This window comes from Enhydra lutris, unplaced genomic scaffold (genome assembly GCF_002288905.1).
Source record: "Enhydra lutris kenyoni isolate GAN:26980312 unplaced genomic scaffold, ASM228890v2 scaffoldscaffold85, whole genome shotgun sequence".
NCBI classification, from domain to species: Eukaryota; Metazoa; Chordata; class Mammalia; order Carnivora; family Mustelidae; genus Enhydra; species Enhydra lutris.
Genome location: NW_019154169.1, coordinates 6767355 through 6783566, shown reverse-complemented (window position 1 = coordinate 6783566; position 16212 = coordinate 6767355). Strand labels below are relative to the sequence as shown.

At 37.5% G+C, this 16212-nt stretch overlaps 1 protein-coding gene across 2 annotated transcripts in view; it reads right to left on the bottom strand.

Annotated features, from left to right (window-relative positions):
- Window positions 1–15765, bottom strand: part of LOC111161616 (zinc finger protein 573) — a 20572-nt gene extending 4807 nt beyond the window's left edge. Inside the window, exons 1-3 of one of the 2 annotated variants that reach the window (XM_022525373.1) lie at window positions 15709–15765; window positions 14287–14419; window positions 13121–13219 (exon numbers count right to left, since the gene is read on the bottom strand). In XM_022525373.1, coding sequence (XP_022381081.1) covers window positions 13121–13219; window positions 14287–14419; window positions 15709–15765 — 289 coding nt within the window. The remainder of the gene's footprint in view (window positions 1–13120; window positions 13220–14286; window positions 14420–15708) is intronic. The other variant, XM_022525374.1, reaches the window with a different exon arrangement.
- Window positions 15766–16212: the final 447 nt, after the last annotated feature.

Genomic DNA, 16212 nt, shown 5'->3' with positions numbered 1-16212 from the left:
GATCTCCCTGATATGAGGAAGTGGAGATGCAACATGGGGGGTTAAGGGGGTAGGAGAAGAATAAATGAAACAAGATGGGATTGGGAGGGAGACAAACCATAAGTGACTCTTAATCTCACAAAACAAACTGAGGGTTGCTGGGGGGAGGGGGGTTGGGAGAGGGGGGTGGGGTTATGGACATTGGGGAGGTATGTGCTATGGTGAGGGCTGTGAAGTGTGTAAACCTGGCGATTCACAGACCTGTACACCTGGGGATAAAAATACATAATATGTTTATCAAGATAAATTTTTTAAAAAAGTAAAAAAAAAAGTGTTAGTATCATAAAGGGAATATGTTAAATTAAGAGGGATTTTAGTGTATAACAACCAAATGGAATGCACAGTCTTGCATTGGTATACGGATTTGAACAAATCAAATGGGCTAAATGGGGTAATAAGAATAGAACTTGGGGGGCGCCTGGGTGGCTTAGTGGGTTAAAGTCTCTGCCTTCGGCTCGGGTCCTGGTCCCAGGGTCCTGGGATCAAGCCCCGAATCAGACTCTCTGCTCAGCAGGGAGCCTGCTTCCCTTCCTCTCTCTCTGCCTGCCTCTCTACCTACTTGTGATCTCTGTCTGTCAAATAAATAAATAAAATCTTAAAAAAAAAAAGAACAGAACTTGGGTTTTAAAGATGAAGTAAAATAAAAATGTAATAGAAATATAAAACAAGAATCACTGATAAAGAAATCAGGTTATAAAAGAGTAAGAATATGTGTCCCTTTGGTAAAAAGAAAAACATGTATAGGCATGTGTGCATTTTATCCACTAACGTGTTACAGTGGTAGGAATCAGATATTTTAATATATATTTTAAAGATTTTATTTATTTATTTGACAGACAGAGATCACAAGTAGGCAGAGAGGTAGGCACAGAGAGAGGGGGGAGGCAGGCTCCTTGCTGAGCAGAGAGCCCGATGCGGGGCTCAATCCCAGGACCCTGGGATCGTGACCTGAGCCGAAGGCAGAGGCTTTAACCCACTGAGCCACCCAGGTGCCCCTCAGATATTTTAATATTTAAAAAAATGTTTTACCTGTCTCTATTTTCTAATTTTCTGCAATGCACATGGACGATTGCTTAATAAGGGTTATTAATTTTGTGTTCACCTATTAATACAGCATAAAATAAACCAAATATTGACAAAATCCAAAGTCTGAGTGGAACATTTAATAAATAAAGATCTAGAACTTTGTGGCCATAAGCCACATATTGCAGAATTCAGTTCCTTTTCAGTCACAGACAAATTACTTATAAAAACAGAACATAAACTGGGCTATAAAGCAAGTCTCAACACATATTTCAAAGGATCAAAATCATACAGATTTTGTTGCCTGATCACAAGTATGCTAGAAATCAGTATTACAAAACCAACTAGATTATCAACATATATTGGGAAATTAAAAAGTGCTTGTAGTTGATCAACACACTAGACAAACTGTGCCCTATGATATAACAATAATTACAAACTTTAAAAAACAATCTTTTGACTGAAAATTAAAGGCAAAAGGAACTGCACATAAGCACTACCAAGTTAGTAAATTTGTTTCTCATGGGGATGGAAGATGGATGGTGGGAGCCAGTTTTCTCACTGAGAAAAAAGTTACAAATAAACAAGACAAGAAGGCTAGAATGCACCTGGAAATACTGGATGGGAGTTGGAGATATCAGTATGAGCTCATGTTTAGCTTAATGTAGATATAGACAGATAATAAAACAATTACACCTATATGTCAGTATACATGTATACATACATTTATGGCCTGGCTAGGTCCTGTAGAGGGAACAGAGGCGGTGGCATTCCAACAGCAATAAGTACACCTAGCACCTTGATCTTGGTTTCTTATTTATTTATTTACAATTTTAAAAAATTTTTTATTTTTAAAGATTTTGTTTATTTGACAGAGATCACAAGTAGGCAGAGAGGCAGGCAGAGAGAGAGGGGGAAGCAGGCTCCCCGCTGTGCAAAGAGCCCGATGCAGGGCTCGATCCCAGGACTCTGGGATCATGACTCAAGTCGAAGGCAGAGGCTTTAACCCACTGAGCCACCCAGGTGCCCCCGATCTTGGTTTCTAAATATTATTTTTCAATAAAAGGAAACAGGGCTCTTAGGAGAAATGACTGATTCCAGTACCAGGGAAGAGGCAAAAAACCAAAATGAATCTGAAAATCCTATCAGGAAAGAAATCCTCAAAAAACAAAAAGAATGGGGATATTAATGGACACAGGAATCAAACTAAAAGAGCTATCAGTGCCCAAAGCAAAAGAAAGAATGCAACATATAATTAGAACTCCAAGTGTAAAATAAATATGAATGAGTCCACAGTAAAATAAAAGGGAAGAGACAAATCTTTTATACAGAATTCCAGATAAAAATATATATATTTTGGGGGTGCCTGTGTGGCTCAGTGGGTTAAGCCTCTGCTTTGGTTCAGGTCATGATCTCAGAGTCCTGGGATCGAGCCCTGCATCGGGTTCTCTGCTCAGCAGGGAGCCTGCTTCCTCCTCTCTCTGACTGTCTCTTTGCCTACTTGTGATCTCTCTCTGTCAAATAAATTATATATATATATATATATATATATATATATATATATATATATATATATATATTCTACCCTACATAAGCTTAATTTCCAATCCTGCATCCCTCTTCACATGGTGAGCTACACTTAGTGGGCTGCTCTAAAGAGTAAAGTATGGAAAAGGAAAAAGAGTGGAGAAAAGTCAACATCACCAGTGACGTCACACGGATGTCATGTATCCCTCATGATGTGATGAAAAGGACATTTCACTTCTGTTGCAGTCTTTCTAAAAAACCCCTATCTCCAGTCTAATCATGAGAAAAACAACAGACCCAGATTGGGGGGTATTCTGAAAGAAACCTGACAGTGTCTGTTAAGACAGTCAAATTCTGGAAAGACAAAGAAAACTTGAAAAACTGTCACAAACCAGGAGAGACTGGGAGACATGACAAATTAATACAATGTGTTACCTTGAATGGAAGCCTCCTGGAACAGAAAAACGACATTAACAGAAAAACTGGCGAAATATACAAATGGAGCCTAGAGTTTGTTTAATACCAATGTCATTTTCTTAGTTTTGACAAATGCATCTTAATGATATAAGATGTTAACAGTGGCAGAAATCAGGAGAAGTACACACAGGAAATCTCTCTACTATCTTAGTAATTTTCCATAAATCTAGAATCAACCTAAAATAAAGGTTACCAAAAAAATTACACACCACTTCTGGGCAAAATGTTTAACCTAATGCTAATGATAAGAGGAAAACTTCAAACCCAGAAAGCAGACAGACATTCTGTAAGAAAACTAAACTGGACACTACAAAGTAATCAAACTTAAAGTGAAAAAAAAAAAAAAGGTAGGATAACAGTAAGATAAGAAGCCCAACACCCAAATGTAGTATAGTGTATAAATTTGGAATGGATTATGGAAATAAATTTTACGAATGGTATTTTTGGGAAAAAGCTAAAAAATTTAAATATGGACTCTATATTAGATGGCAAGGCTGAATTGCTATGATAGTCATAGTGTGACTATATAGAATAAAGACTTTATTCTTAGGAGAGGCACAAAGAACTGTTTGAGAGGTGAAATGTAATGATTAACTGCTACTTACCATCAAATAAGCCAAGAAGAAAGGCGCATATATAGAGAGAAAAAGGCGAAATGTTAATAACCAAAGTTAAACCTATGTGAAGGGTAATTAGCTACATATATATTTTTAATATTTGCACTTGGCTTGATAATTTTTAAAAACAAAAAGCTGGGAGAAAAAGAAAATAGTTTATCTAAGGTAGTATTTTCTAAATTTCCATATAGAAATTATTTTGAACCAAATTAAAACATCTGCATCCATTTACATATAATGTAGTTAAAGTAGAAAAAATTATGTAACAGATTTAAATACATATGAGAAAGAAAACCTCAACATTGATGACCTAAACATTTATTGTAAGAAGCTAGGAAAAGAACGAAATGAAAATAAATTAGAAAGATAAAAGTACTTTTACAAAATAGTGCCCACAAATAACACAGAAGATCCATAATACCACATTTTATTTTAAAGCAATGTTACTAATGTGATTCTCTCAAAACTAATAAAGGAAAAGGAGATGGCAACAATATCCAATGCAGGAATGCCAGCTAACAGGGACACCGCTTATGGGCCATCCACACCTCACAAATGCAGTAAAATGACATCATGAAACAACCTTTTTATGTTAATTACCTGGATGAAACACATATATGTCTTTGTAGAGGAAACAGCCTCTACAAAATCAATAGAAAACTTCAATAATTCTAGCATTACATAATCTAAGTTTTACTTTTTGGAAAAAAAAAAAAAAAAAAAAAAAACTTTGTTTTTAAAGTAATCTCTACCCGAAATGTGGGGCTCAAATCCATGACCCTGAGATCAAGAGTCACATGCTCTACTCACTGAGCCAGCAAGGAACCCAATCCAAGTAAATTTTAAAAATCATCTTCAGGGGCACCTGTGTGGCTTACTCGGTTAAACGTCTGACTTCAGCTCAGCTCATGATCTTGGGGTCCTGGGATTGAGCCCCACATTGGGCTCCCCACTCAATGAGGAGTCTGCTTGTCCCTCTACCCTTGCCCCTGCTTGTGCTCTCTCTCTCTCTCAAATAAATCAATAAAATCTTTTTTTTTTTAGAAGTGTCTGACTCTTGATTTCGACTCAGGTCATGATCTCAGGGTTGTGAGATTGAGCTCTGTATAGGGCCCCTACCCTTCTCTGTCAAAAAACAAACAAACAAACAAACAAACAAAAACACCAACTACAATAGTAGCTGAAGGCCTACATGGTTTTTCTGGCATATTTCTTCAAACATTCCCAAAGGGGTTAGAAAGCACACATTCCCCTCAACACATTCATAAAGTGAATTTAATTGTTCTATCCAACCTTAAAAAGGATAATAAAAAAAGGAAGATTACAGGCTAATTTCATCATGAAACCTGAAGAAAAAAAATGTTTTAAAGATTTTTTTTTTAAGATTTTATTTATTTATTTGACAGTGAGAGAGGGCACAAGCAGGGGTAGTGGCAGGCAGAGGGAGAGGAAGAAGCAGACTCCCCGCTGAGCAGGGAGCCGGACATGGGGCTCGATCCCAGAGTCTTGGGCTGAGCTGACCTGAGCTGAAGGCAGATACTTAATCAGCTGAGCTACCCAGGCACTCCAAAACCTAAGTAAAATATTAAAAATTCCAACCTAACAATATTGAAAAGGGATAATGTATCAACACACCATAACCGGAACTAGACTCCAGAATTCAATCAATAAACAGAATTCAACCCAGTAACAGAACAATGGAGAAAAAAGTCATATGATTATGTCAATAAATGCAGAAAGAATAATTCCTGAGAAAAATTTTAGCAATTATGTAAAATAGAACTGCCTCTCTGTGAAAAATATTTATATAAACTTTTAAAAACACACTTTTTTTTTTAAGGCAGAGGCTTTAACCCACTGAGCCACCCAGGCGCCCCTAAAAACACATTTAAAAAAAAAAGATTTTATTTATTTGAGAAACAGCGAGAGCAAGCAGGAAGAGGGAGAGGGACCAGCAGACTCTGCACTGAGCGCTGAGCCCGACAGGGGGCTGGATCTCAGGACCTCAAGACCATGAGCTGAAATCCAGAGTCTGACACTCAACAGGCTGCACCACCCAGGTGCCCCCAAAACACCCTTGGGGAACACGGCTGGCTTAGTTGAAAGATCATGCAACTCTTTTTTTCTTTCCTTTTTTTTTTTAGATTTTATTTGTTATTTTGACAGAGAGAGAGATCACAAGTAGACAGAGGAGCAGGCAGAGAGAGAGGGAGAAGTAGGCTCCCCACTGAGCAGTGAGCCCGATGTGGGGCTGGATCCCAGGACCCTGAGACCACGACCTGAGCCGAAGGCAGAGGCTTAACCCACTGAGCCACCCAGGTGCCCCAGATCATGCAACTCTTAATTCTGGTTCATGAGTTCGAGCCCCACACTGGGCATAGAGATTATATACATACATACATACTACATACATAAACTTTTTTAAAAATTTAAAAACATACTTTTTTTTTTTTTAAGATTTTATTTATTTATTTGAGAGAGAGACAGTGAGAGAGAGCATGAAAGGGGAGAAGGTCAGAGGGATAAGCAGACACCCCGTGGAGCTGGGACTCGATCCTGGGACTCCGGGATCATGACCTGAACCGAAGGCAGTCGTCCAACCAACTGAGCCACCCAGGCGTCCCTAAGTGGAGATATCTTTATTCTTAGGAGACATATGCTCAATGATTCACTGGTACAGTCATGATACCTAAAACATGCATTCCAATACCTCCATAAACATAGTACAGAGAGAAATAAAGTAGATATGGCAAAATCTTATCAGTTGGTGATCTATGTAAATATCCTTTTCATTGTGAGGTTCTTTCAATAGTAATGAATTTTACTTTTTTTTTAAAAGTAGGCTCCATGCCCAACATGGGCTTGAACTCATGACCCTGAAATCAAGAGTTTCGTGCTCTACCAACAGAGTCAGCCAGGCGCTCCTAATTTTACTTTTTTTTTTTTTTTAAGATTTAATTTATTTATTTGACAGTGAGAGAGATCACAAATAGGCAGAGATGCAGGCAGAGAGGGAGGGGGAAGCAGGCTCCCTGCTGAGCAGAGAGCCCAATGCAGGGGCTGATCCCAGGACGCTGAGATCATGACCTGAGCTGAAGGCAGAGGCTTAACCCATTGAGCCACCCAGGCACAACCTAATTTTAGAGCAAAGAACCAACTGCCTTTACTGGGTGAGTGTCCTGGGGTTTTAATTTTAGTCTTTTTCTTACAGATATAAGGAACTTTTGGTATCTTGCCTTTAAGATAGGCTAGGATGTGGATTTTGCCTAGATTTACTACTTTTTCACTCCTTTGTCCTTTTTGGAGGAAATATTAGGAGACAAGTCACAGAAGGTCATAATTGCTTTTACCCGTAGAGCTAATAATGCTCCATAAGCTGTTCTAGGTCATTGAGAACAAAGGAAAACTTTCCAATTCTCTTGTAATTTTTATGAAAAAAAAATTAAAATCTAAACCTGATAAGAGACATTAAAAGAAAATATGGGCCAAAATAACTTACGAATATCAAGAGAAAACATATAAAATATCAGCAGAGAAGAATCCAAGCAAACAGGAACTCAGGGATACTTCCACAACACAAAACACACACACACACACACACACACACACACACACACACACACACACATCCTTAGTTCTAAAGCTGGTTTATCCACACATCTCTGCCGAGATCAAGAACAAATCAAGGAACCTGACTGTCCCTGCAACTATTCAAGAGTGTAGTAAAGATATCAGCCATTCAATTAGACAAGATAAATCAGAAGTAAAAAGGAGGTAAAGAAGAAATAAAATTATCCAAAAAAAGGAAATAAAATTATCACTATATCACAGATGACATAGTAGTATACCAGGATATAAAGTCAACTTACTAAAATCAAGGGTACTAATCTAAAACCAAAATTAAGAAAGAAATGCCATCTACAATTATGTTAAAAAGAATAAAATACATAGGAATAAACTGAACAAAAGAAGCCTGAGATCTATACACTGACAACTTCAAAATATCGTGGAAAGAAATTAAATACTTAAATAATAGGCGAGACCTCTCAGGTTCATGAAAGGCAATGCTGTTAAGATTATAATGTTTCACAGACTGATCAACAGATGCAATGAGATCCATATCAAAACGGCAACTGCTTTTGTTGCTGAAAATGACAAGCTGATCATTATGGAAATATAGGAGACTCCAAAAGGCCAAAATGATCTTGAGAAAAAAGAAAGAAAGAAAAGAACAAAGTAACAGTACCCACACTTGCTGATTTCAAAACTTACTACTATGCTACAATAAATCAAGACAGTGTGGTGCTGGCATAAAGACAAGATATATAGATCAATGGAATAGAATTCAGATAATAAAATCTCCATTTATGATCAATTCATTACTGAAAAGGGAGCCAACAAAATTCAGTGAAGTCTTTTTAGCAACAATGAAGGAATAAGTGGATATTCATGTACAAAAGAATGAAGTTGGAACTTGACACCCTACAGCACATATGAATTAACTTAAAATGGATCAAAGGCCTAAATGTCAGAGCTAAAACTGGGAACTTCTTAGAAAAACACATAGCAGTAAATTTTTGAGACCTTGGATTATACAATGATTTCTTAAGTTTGATACCAAAATCAAAGCAAAAATAATAATGGAATAGAATATTATTCAGCCAGAATAAAAGAATGACGTTGATATTACATTGATGAATCTCAAAAGCATTATGAAAGAAGCCATTCACACAAGTCTTCATGTGTATGATTCCATGTATATAAAATACTCCTGATAGTCAAATCTACAGACAGAAAGCAGACTATGAGAGTAGGGTGTACAGAGTGACTGCTAATGGGTATCAGATTTCTTTTTGGGGTGATGGAATTACATACTGGTGATGGTTGCACAAAATTGTGATTATATTAAAACCCTGACTTGTTCACTTTATTTTCTTAAAGATTTATGTATTTATTTATTTATTTATTTGAGAGGGAGAGAAAAAGAGAGAGTGCCCATGAGCAGGGGGAGGGGCAGAGGGAAAGAATCTCAAGCAGACTCCCTGCTGTGTGGAGCCCCATGCAGGGCTTGATTTCATTATGCTGAGATCATGACTTGAGCCAGTATCAAGAGTTGGACGGACGCTCAACCGGCTAAGCCACCCAGGTGCCCCAGACTTGTTCAATTTTATAGAATGATTTTATGTTATATAAGTTATATACCAATAAACCTGTTGAAAAAATTAAGAGTCTTCCTATTGTAAAACCATAACTAGGTAAAGGACAAAACAGTAGATAAAATGTGATTTATGACAGTAAAGAACAAGATTAAATATTTAGGAAAAAAAATTAGTAAGAATATGTAAAACCCATTTCAGAAAAATTTTAAACACTCCTGAAAGACATAAAAGTAGCCTCAAACACAGGGAGAAACAACCCCTCTTCTTGGATAGGAAGACTTAACGTTATAAATTAAGAGACTTAACAGCTATAAATTGGGAGACTTAATGTTATAAATTAAGAGACTTAACAGCTATAAATTAAGAACTTAAGAGTTCTTCTTAAATTAATTTGTAAATGTAATGCAATTCAAACAAGATACCAATAAGCTTTCCATGGAGTTAGAAAAATTAATAATCAATAATCAAGTTCACATGGAAAAACAAACATTGAAAAATTAGAAAAGAAAAATACTGAAAATCTAAAAGGGGGGACAGGACTAGCCATAACATACATTGAAAATGCGCTACAATGTAACCATAACAAAAGCAAAGTGTTAGTTATGGATGGATATAGAAATAAAACAGTAGAACAGAACAGAAAGCCCAGAAATAGACCCAAGAATATACGGAAATTTATTATATGATGAAGATAGCATTTCAAATGAAGGGAGCAGAGATGGATGTTTAAATTAATGGTGTTGGGACAACTGGGATAGCCATGTGGGAAAAGATTTCATTAGATCCATACCTTTATACACAAGAACAAACTCCAAATGGATTAAGGATTTAAATGTAAAAAATAAAATCTTTCACGTGATAGAAGAAAAGATGTATATTTATCTTTAATCTTGCGATAGCTTCTAACCAAGACACAAAATTCAGAGATAATAAGAATGATGAATTTGACTATATTAAAAAATAAATAAACTGCCATAATCAAAGTAACAACAACAACAAAAAGAACAATTGAGAAACTGGGAGAAAATATTTGCAACATACACTTCAGACAAATGGCTAATATTCCTAATATGTAAAAGCACCCTTAATAATTGAGGGACAGGGGCACCTGGGTGGCTCAGTGGGTTGAAGCCTCTGCCTTCGGCTCAGGTCGTGATCCCGGGATCGGGCCCCGCGTCGGGCTCTCTGCTCGGCGGGGAGCCTGCTTCCCTTCCTCTCTATCTCTGCCTGCCTCTCTGCCTACTTGTGATCTCTGTCAAATAAATAAATAAAATCTTAAAAATTAAAAAAAAATTGAGGGACAAATGATAAAAAGCCAAATAGAAAAATGGGGGAAAGACACAACCCCATAAACTCATGAAATAGAAAGGAATGGCTGTTAAACATATGAAAAAATTTTTCACTCACTCATAAAGAAAATGCAAATTGAAACTAGATACCACTTCTCACCTATTAGGTTTGTAAAAAATTGAAAGTATAATAATACATTTAGTTGTTGAGTTTTTATTGAAGAGTTATTTCTTTTTTTAAAATATTTTATTTATTTGACAGAAAGAGAGCGCATACAGAAGAGGGAGAGGGAAGCTGACTCCCCACTGAGCAAGGAGTCTAATGCAGACTTGACCACAGGACACTGGGGTCATGACCTGAGCTGAAGACAGAGGCTTAACTGACTCAGCCACCCAGGTGTCCCTATTTTTAAAGATTTTATTTATTTATTTGATAGAGAGAAAGAGAGAAACCACAAGCAGAGGGGAGTGGCAAAGGGAAAGGGAGAGCAGGGAGCCTGACACAGGGCTCGATCCCAGGACCCTGAACCAAAGACAGATGCTTAACAAATCGAGTCGCCCAGATGTCCCCCAAGCCTCAAAATTCTTACCTAATTTCCATGAATTTTCCACTGTTGTATCTTGATCTTCACCCAATCCTAATCACATTGAAAGACAGGCCTTAAACCAAACTTTCAATTGTCAATAACATCCATCCTGGCATTTCGCCCTTTGAGACACTACCAAAGCTAGCTAGCTAGCTATTTATTTATCTACTTATTTATTTACTTGACAGAGATCACAAGTAGGCAGAGAGGCAGGCGGGGGAGGGAGGGGAGCACGCTCCCCGCCAAGCAGAGAACCCAATGCAGGGCTTGATCCCAGGACCCCGAGACCATGATCTGAGCCGAAGACAGAGGCTTTAACCCACTGAGCCACCCAGGCACCCCTATTTATTTTTTTAAAAAGATTTTATTTATTTATTTGACAGAGAGATCACAAGTAGGCAGATAGGCAGGCAGAGAGAGAGAGGGGGAAGCAGGCTGCCCGCTGAGCAGAGAGCCCGACATGGGGCTCGATTCCAGGACCCTGAGATCATGACCTGAGCCGAAGGCAGAGGCTTAACCCACTGAGCCACCCAGCGCCCCTCTACCAAAGCTATTTAGAGGCACTGTTGTCCTTTACCACAGTAAGCAATAAGCTCGGTTCTGTTTGGTATGTGGAAAGCCAGCAATCAATACTGCCAACACATTAGGTATAGAAGACTGTTGAAGAAGTTGTCTTGCCAAAATACATATTTTAAATATATCTCATATATTTAAATTCTATATATTTAAATATATTTAATCATATATTTAAAATTTTTATATATTTAAATATTCTATAATATATATAATTATATATAGACAATCTAAATCTCATTACACTTTTAAGATTGTATTTGTTTATTTGATAGAGACACAGCAAGAGGGGGAACACAAACAGGGGGAGCAGGAGATGGAGAAGCAGGCTTCCCATTGAACAGGGAGCCTGATGCGGGACTGGATGCGGGGCTCGATGTCAGGCTCCATCCCAGGACCCTGGGATCGTGACCTCAGCCAAAGGTAAACGCTTATGACTGAGTCACCCAGGCGCCCCTGTCATTATGCTTCTTGATCCCACTACTTATTTAGAGGATACAGAGAGGTCAGAGAACATGTTTAAGTAAATCTCAAAATGGCATCAGCAAAACAGAATGGAAGATGCTCCTTCAGCAAGTAAATGGTTAGGAACAAAAGATATGGAGAGGAAACTTAGAGATTAAAGATTTTAAAAGCATATAGAGAAATTGGAGGGAGAAAAGAGGGAAGGAACTGATCACCATTAAAATCAGAAGAGTGGTTACACTCAGCAGGGGTTGAAGATTGTGACTGGGTGTGGACAGGAAGGGCTTCAGTGTGGACTAGGAGCTTTCCTCGTTTGGAAAGACTGGCTGAAAGGTATAAAAGAATCTTTTGTACTATTATTACAATCTTTCTGTGACTTGAAATTATTTCAAAATAAGTCAAGAGAAAAAAAAGTTTTATTTTCTGATTTGGGTGTTTACCATATTTAACTCATTGAGTTAGACATTTGTTTAATGTGGTTCTCCATATTTGACTAACATTTAAAAAATGGTTTAAAATTAAAAATTTAAAAACAGATTACATGTTGATTCTAATACTTATTATTCCTAACAATTCAAATCTAATAAAAACTTGTAGAAGCAGACTTCTCCTAACAGTGTGGTCTCGTTACTTAATCCTCTCCCTTTAGGCCTTCTAATTTGGTCTACAATGCTGCTCCTCAAACCCTCCAAGCTCTCTCTGGCCCTCTTTCCACTAGTCTCCTCATCCCTTTCCCCCTCTTCCCCAGCCATCTTCTGAGTCTTCCAAGCAATTCATTTAGGATGTAACATTCTTCCCAAACAAACACATGCCCTTATTTCAGGTCTCCTCTCAAATGTTACCTGCTCAGAAAAGTCATCTGCAACCACCTTATTTAAAATGGCCCAATTTCTGCTTATTTTCCATCATTCTTTTCCCAATATTATTTATCTATTTAGCTGTTTACTGTTATCCTCACCCTAATACAATGTAAATTCCACAAGAGCAGGGACCTTATAAGTCTTGTTCACTATCACTGCATTGATATGTGCGTGTGTGCGTGTGTGTATGTTGTGCAAAAGGGGAGATAGAGAGCAGTAGAATCCCATGTATAGATAAAATATTGCACAAAGGAAAAATGAGATTCCCTCTCAGTGAAAATGAGTTTAAAATATAAGAGAAGTAAGATGAATGGCAAATGGCATGAAGTTGAAGTTTCCTCAGTAGCTCATGTTGAGACCTTGATTTCCTCTCCAGGTCACAAGCCCATGGTCTACAAGTCTTGGAGGGCTTTACAATTACCACAGGGATGTACTCCTCCCTCTTAACCACACAGGCTGCTACCAGCCCAGATGGTTTTCCTTTGCCTTCCTTCCCCTCCTTACCTGTGTACTGTCTTTGTGTTTCTTCCCTCAAAATTATCCAGGGCTCTTTTCCTTGCTCCAATAAGTCAACCACATCAGGCTTAGAAACAGAATGTCCTGCTTACAAGAAAAAAAAAAAAGCCACATGGTACAGAAATGAAAGCAGAACTCACAAAATCTTTAGCTTTACTTAAATTTATAATGAAATCAAGGTTGTTAGTGCTACAGACTTCAGATAATAGAAGGATGAGATGATTTAAGAAACCAGGTTGGTATGATAAATTTTTATTTTAATTTAAACTCATATAGATTCTTCTTAAGAGAAAATTGAACAAAGTGATTGAAAAGGTTAACAATGTTTGAGGACACTCATTGGAGCTAAGGGCCTATACACCAATTCTTTCTCCTCTAATATCTACCAATCTTGTGACTTTGAGGAAGTCATTTCAACACACTCCTCCCCAATGTTGGCAAGTAAAATGGGTGTGATACTACTATTATTGCATGGTTGTCTGATGATTAAATTTGTATGCATGTATACATATTCCTCTCCTCCCGTTCCTCAGTATGAGTGTCATAATTGGGAAATAATGCCAATTATAATAACATTATTTCCTTAAGAGAAAAACAAGAAGCATCCTGATTCACTTACAAAATATTCATTCAATTACAGATGTCATGCTCGTGAATTGTAACTTTCAGCCATAAATCATACAAAATTGGTTGCAGGAAATGAAATGTGTACTCTTCAGGTTTAAATGAATACTGTTTTTCCAGTCCACCACTACAGAAGCTACAGAGCTCTTCTCATAGCTATAGTCAATCATAAGTCTATGTCTAATTATTGCCCTGTAAGTGCATCAGAGGATGACACAGCAAATCAGCCTGAACACAATGGTAAGCCAGGCTTCCTGGACAAAAGCTATATAAGGAATAAATATAAGGAATTTTTGTCCAGCCCCATAGGAAGTAAGGAAGGGCCAGAGGGAGATGTGAGCATCACTAAAAGAGGAAATGACCAGGGTTGGTGGCAGAGGTCCTGACAAACAGACAGACCTCAAACCTTCCTCTGGGAACAAGAAAAAGAAATTCAGCTTACATCTTCAAAGACAGCTTTGAAATTCCCTGTGTTGAAAGTCAACATACCACAGAGCACATTTTAAATTTCTCGTGGCAAACAAACTTACCCAATGAGACCAAGTTTCTATAGTTCTCCAACATCACATCCCTGTACAAGTCCCTCTGAATAGGGTCCAGGCACTCCCACTCCTGCCGAGAGAAGTCTATGGCCACATCCCTGAATGTCACTAATTCCTGAAACTGCAAACCCATGTAGTATGAAATTGAAAACACATTTTCGAGATGGTAAAGACAGGAGATTACAGGAGTGAATTAAAGAAAGGGAGTGATATAGTACAAGTGGGCTAGAAAATCAAAGCCCAATGTCCACATATTCCTGAAGAATCCTATTACTACAGACAAACCTTTATAGGTTGTGGACTATCACAAAAACTCAGACTTACTGGGGAATGGATGAAATTAAAGGTTTTTTTCCCATTCAATAAAGTATAATGCACAATCTTGTAGTCAGCCAGTTGCATGATATTATACATTTTCAAAAACTGTGAGGTTCTAAATTATTTTCCCTTCGGAGTTAAACAAAGATGGGATTTCCCTCCCATATTGAATATAAAAATTTCTGTATTAAGTAAAAGCTTTTGAAAAAAAGTCTGACAGTTCTACAAGCACTGAGTTCATCCTTTGTCAGGACTTATCATAAGCATTTTTCTTTGTTTTTGACAGATAAATTTTGGCTGTGTCACAATCCATTTTATTATAGATATCTCAGACTTAATCCATTCCTGACATGGATATACTTCGGTTGGACAAAACTTCAAAGGTTTTCATCTATTCTGGAAATCAACACATTTGCACTCCTTAGGATAATATTCTCATTCATAGTCATCTTTCATCAGTCACTCAACATTTTTCTAACTGTATACTGATGAAGATGAGCCATAATCAAAGAGATGTCACCCAAATTCAACAGATCACATTCAACCACAAAATAGATATATTTGTCTCTCAATAATTCCTTAGCAAGATGCATGACACAAATGTTTCCAGTCATTCTACAATGCTCAAGAACATGAGATACCATCACATACTAAGACTAAGACCAACTGATACCAATATCCATATCTCAACTGCCTAGAAAATTCAGGTCTGTGGAAAATTTGAAAGTCTACCTGTGGTAATTAAATGGGACCAACACCTCTAATTCATCAAACCAGAGACCTATAAAGGAAATTCAAATATTTCCTTCATGGGACTTCACTCCTTTACTGGTCCGTCACAGCCTTTGATTGAAGAATAAGCATAGAAGTGGATTGAATAAATTGGATAATAAATATAAAAACTGGACAACAAACATTCATTGGGAGGAAATTGAGCTATTTGCTATCTTTTTTTTTTTTTAATTTTAGGACAAACTGTAGAGCAGATAACTGAATGAGGCCCTTTTAAGTAGGAAGCTTTGGCTTAACTAATCAAAAACCCACATAGACTAAAATCATAATATTGCAAGAAGACAGAAATAACCAACTTACACAGATCATGGTTTTAGAAATGTCAGACCTGATCAGTGCTCCTTGGTGTTCCTCCATTGAAAAATATTCAAATTCCAGAAAATCCGAGAGAAAAAAGCTGAGAAGAAAAAAAAGTTTTAGTGTTCCCAATATGACTTAATTCAATAAAATATTTTTGTTCCCCCATTCTTCTAAAATTAGCCCCCACTACTGCACAAACAATTTAAGGAAAAATAGAAGATGATCTAAGGTCTCTCGCAGGTCCCAGGACACCAGACTAAACAAAGGTGGTTGTAAAGTCATTTCTGGCATTGAAGCCAGACCCAAATACAGGAGCAGGAGACCGAATGGACAAGATCCCACGTTGGGAAAGCTTATTTAGTCCTGAGGTTGAGCTGCTCAGTCTTTCCATGAGTGGATTCACCTGCCTTCACTCCCACCTTCCAAGGCTGATAGAGGCCTCATCATCCAAACCAGAGGTGCTTTTATGGCCTCAGGGTCCACTGAAGTTGGTCAATACATGGG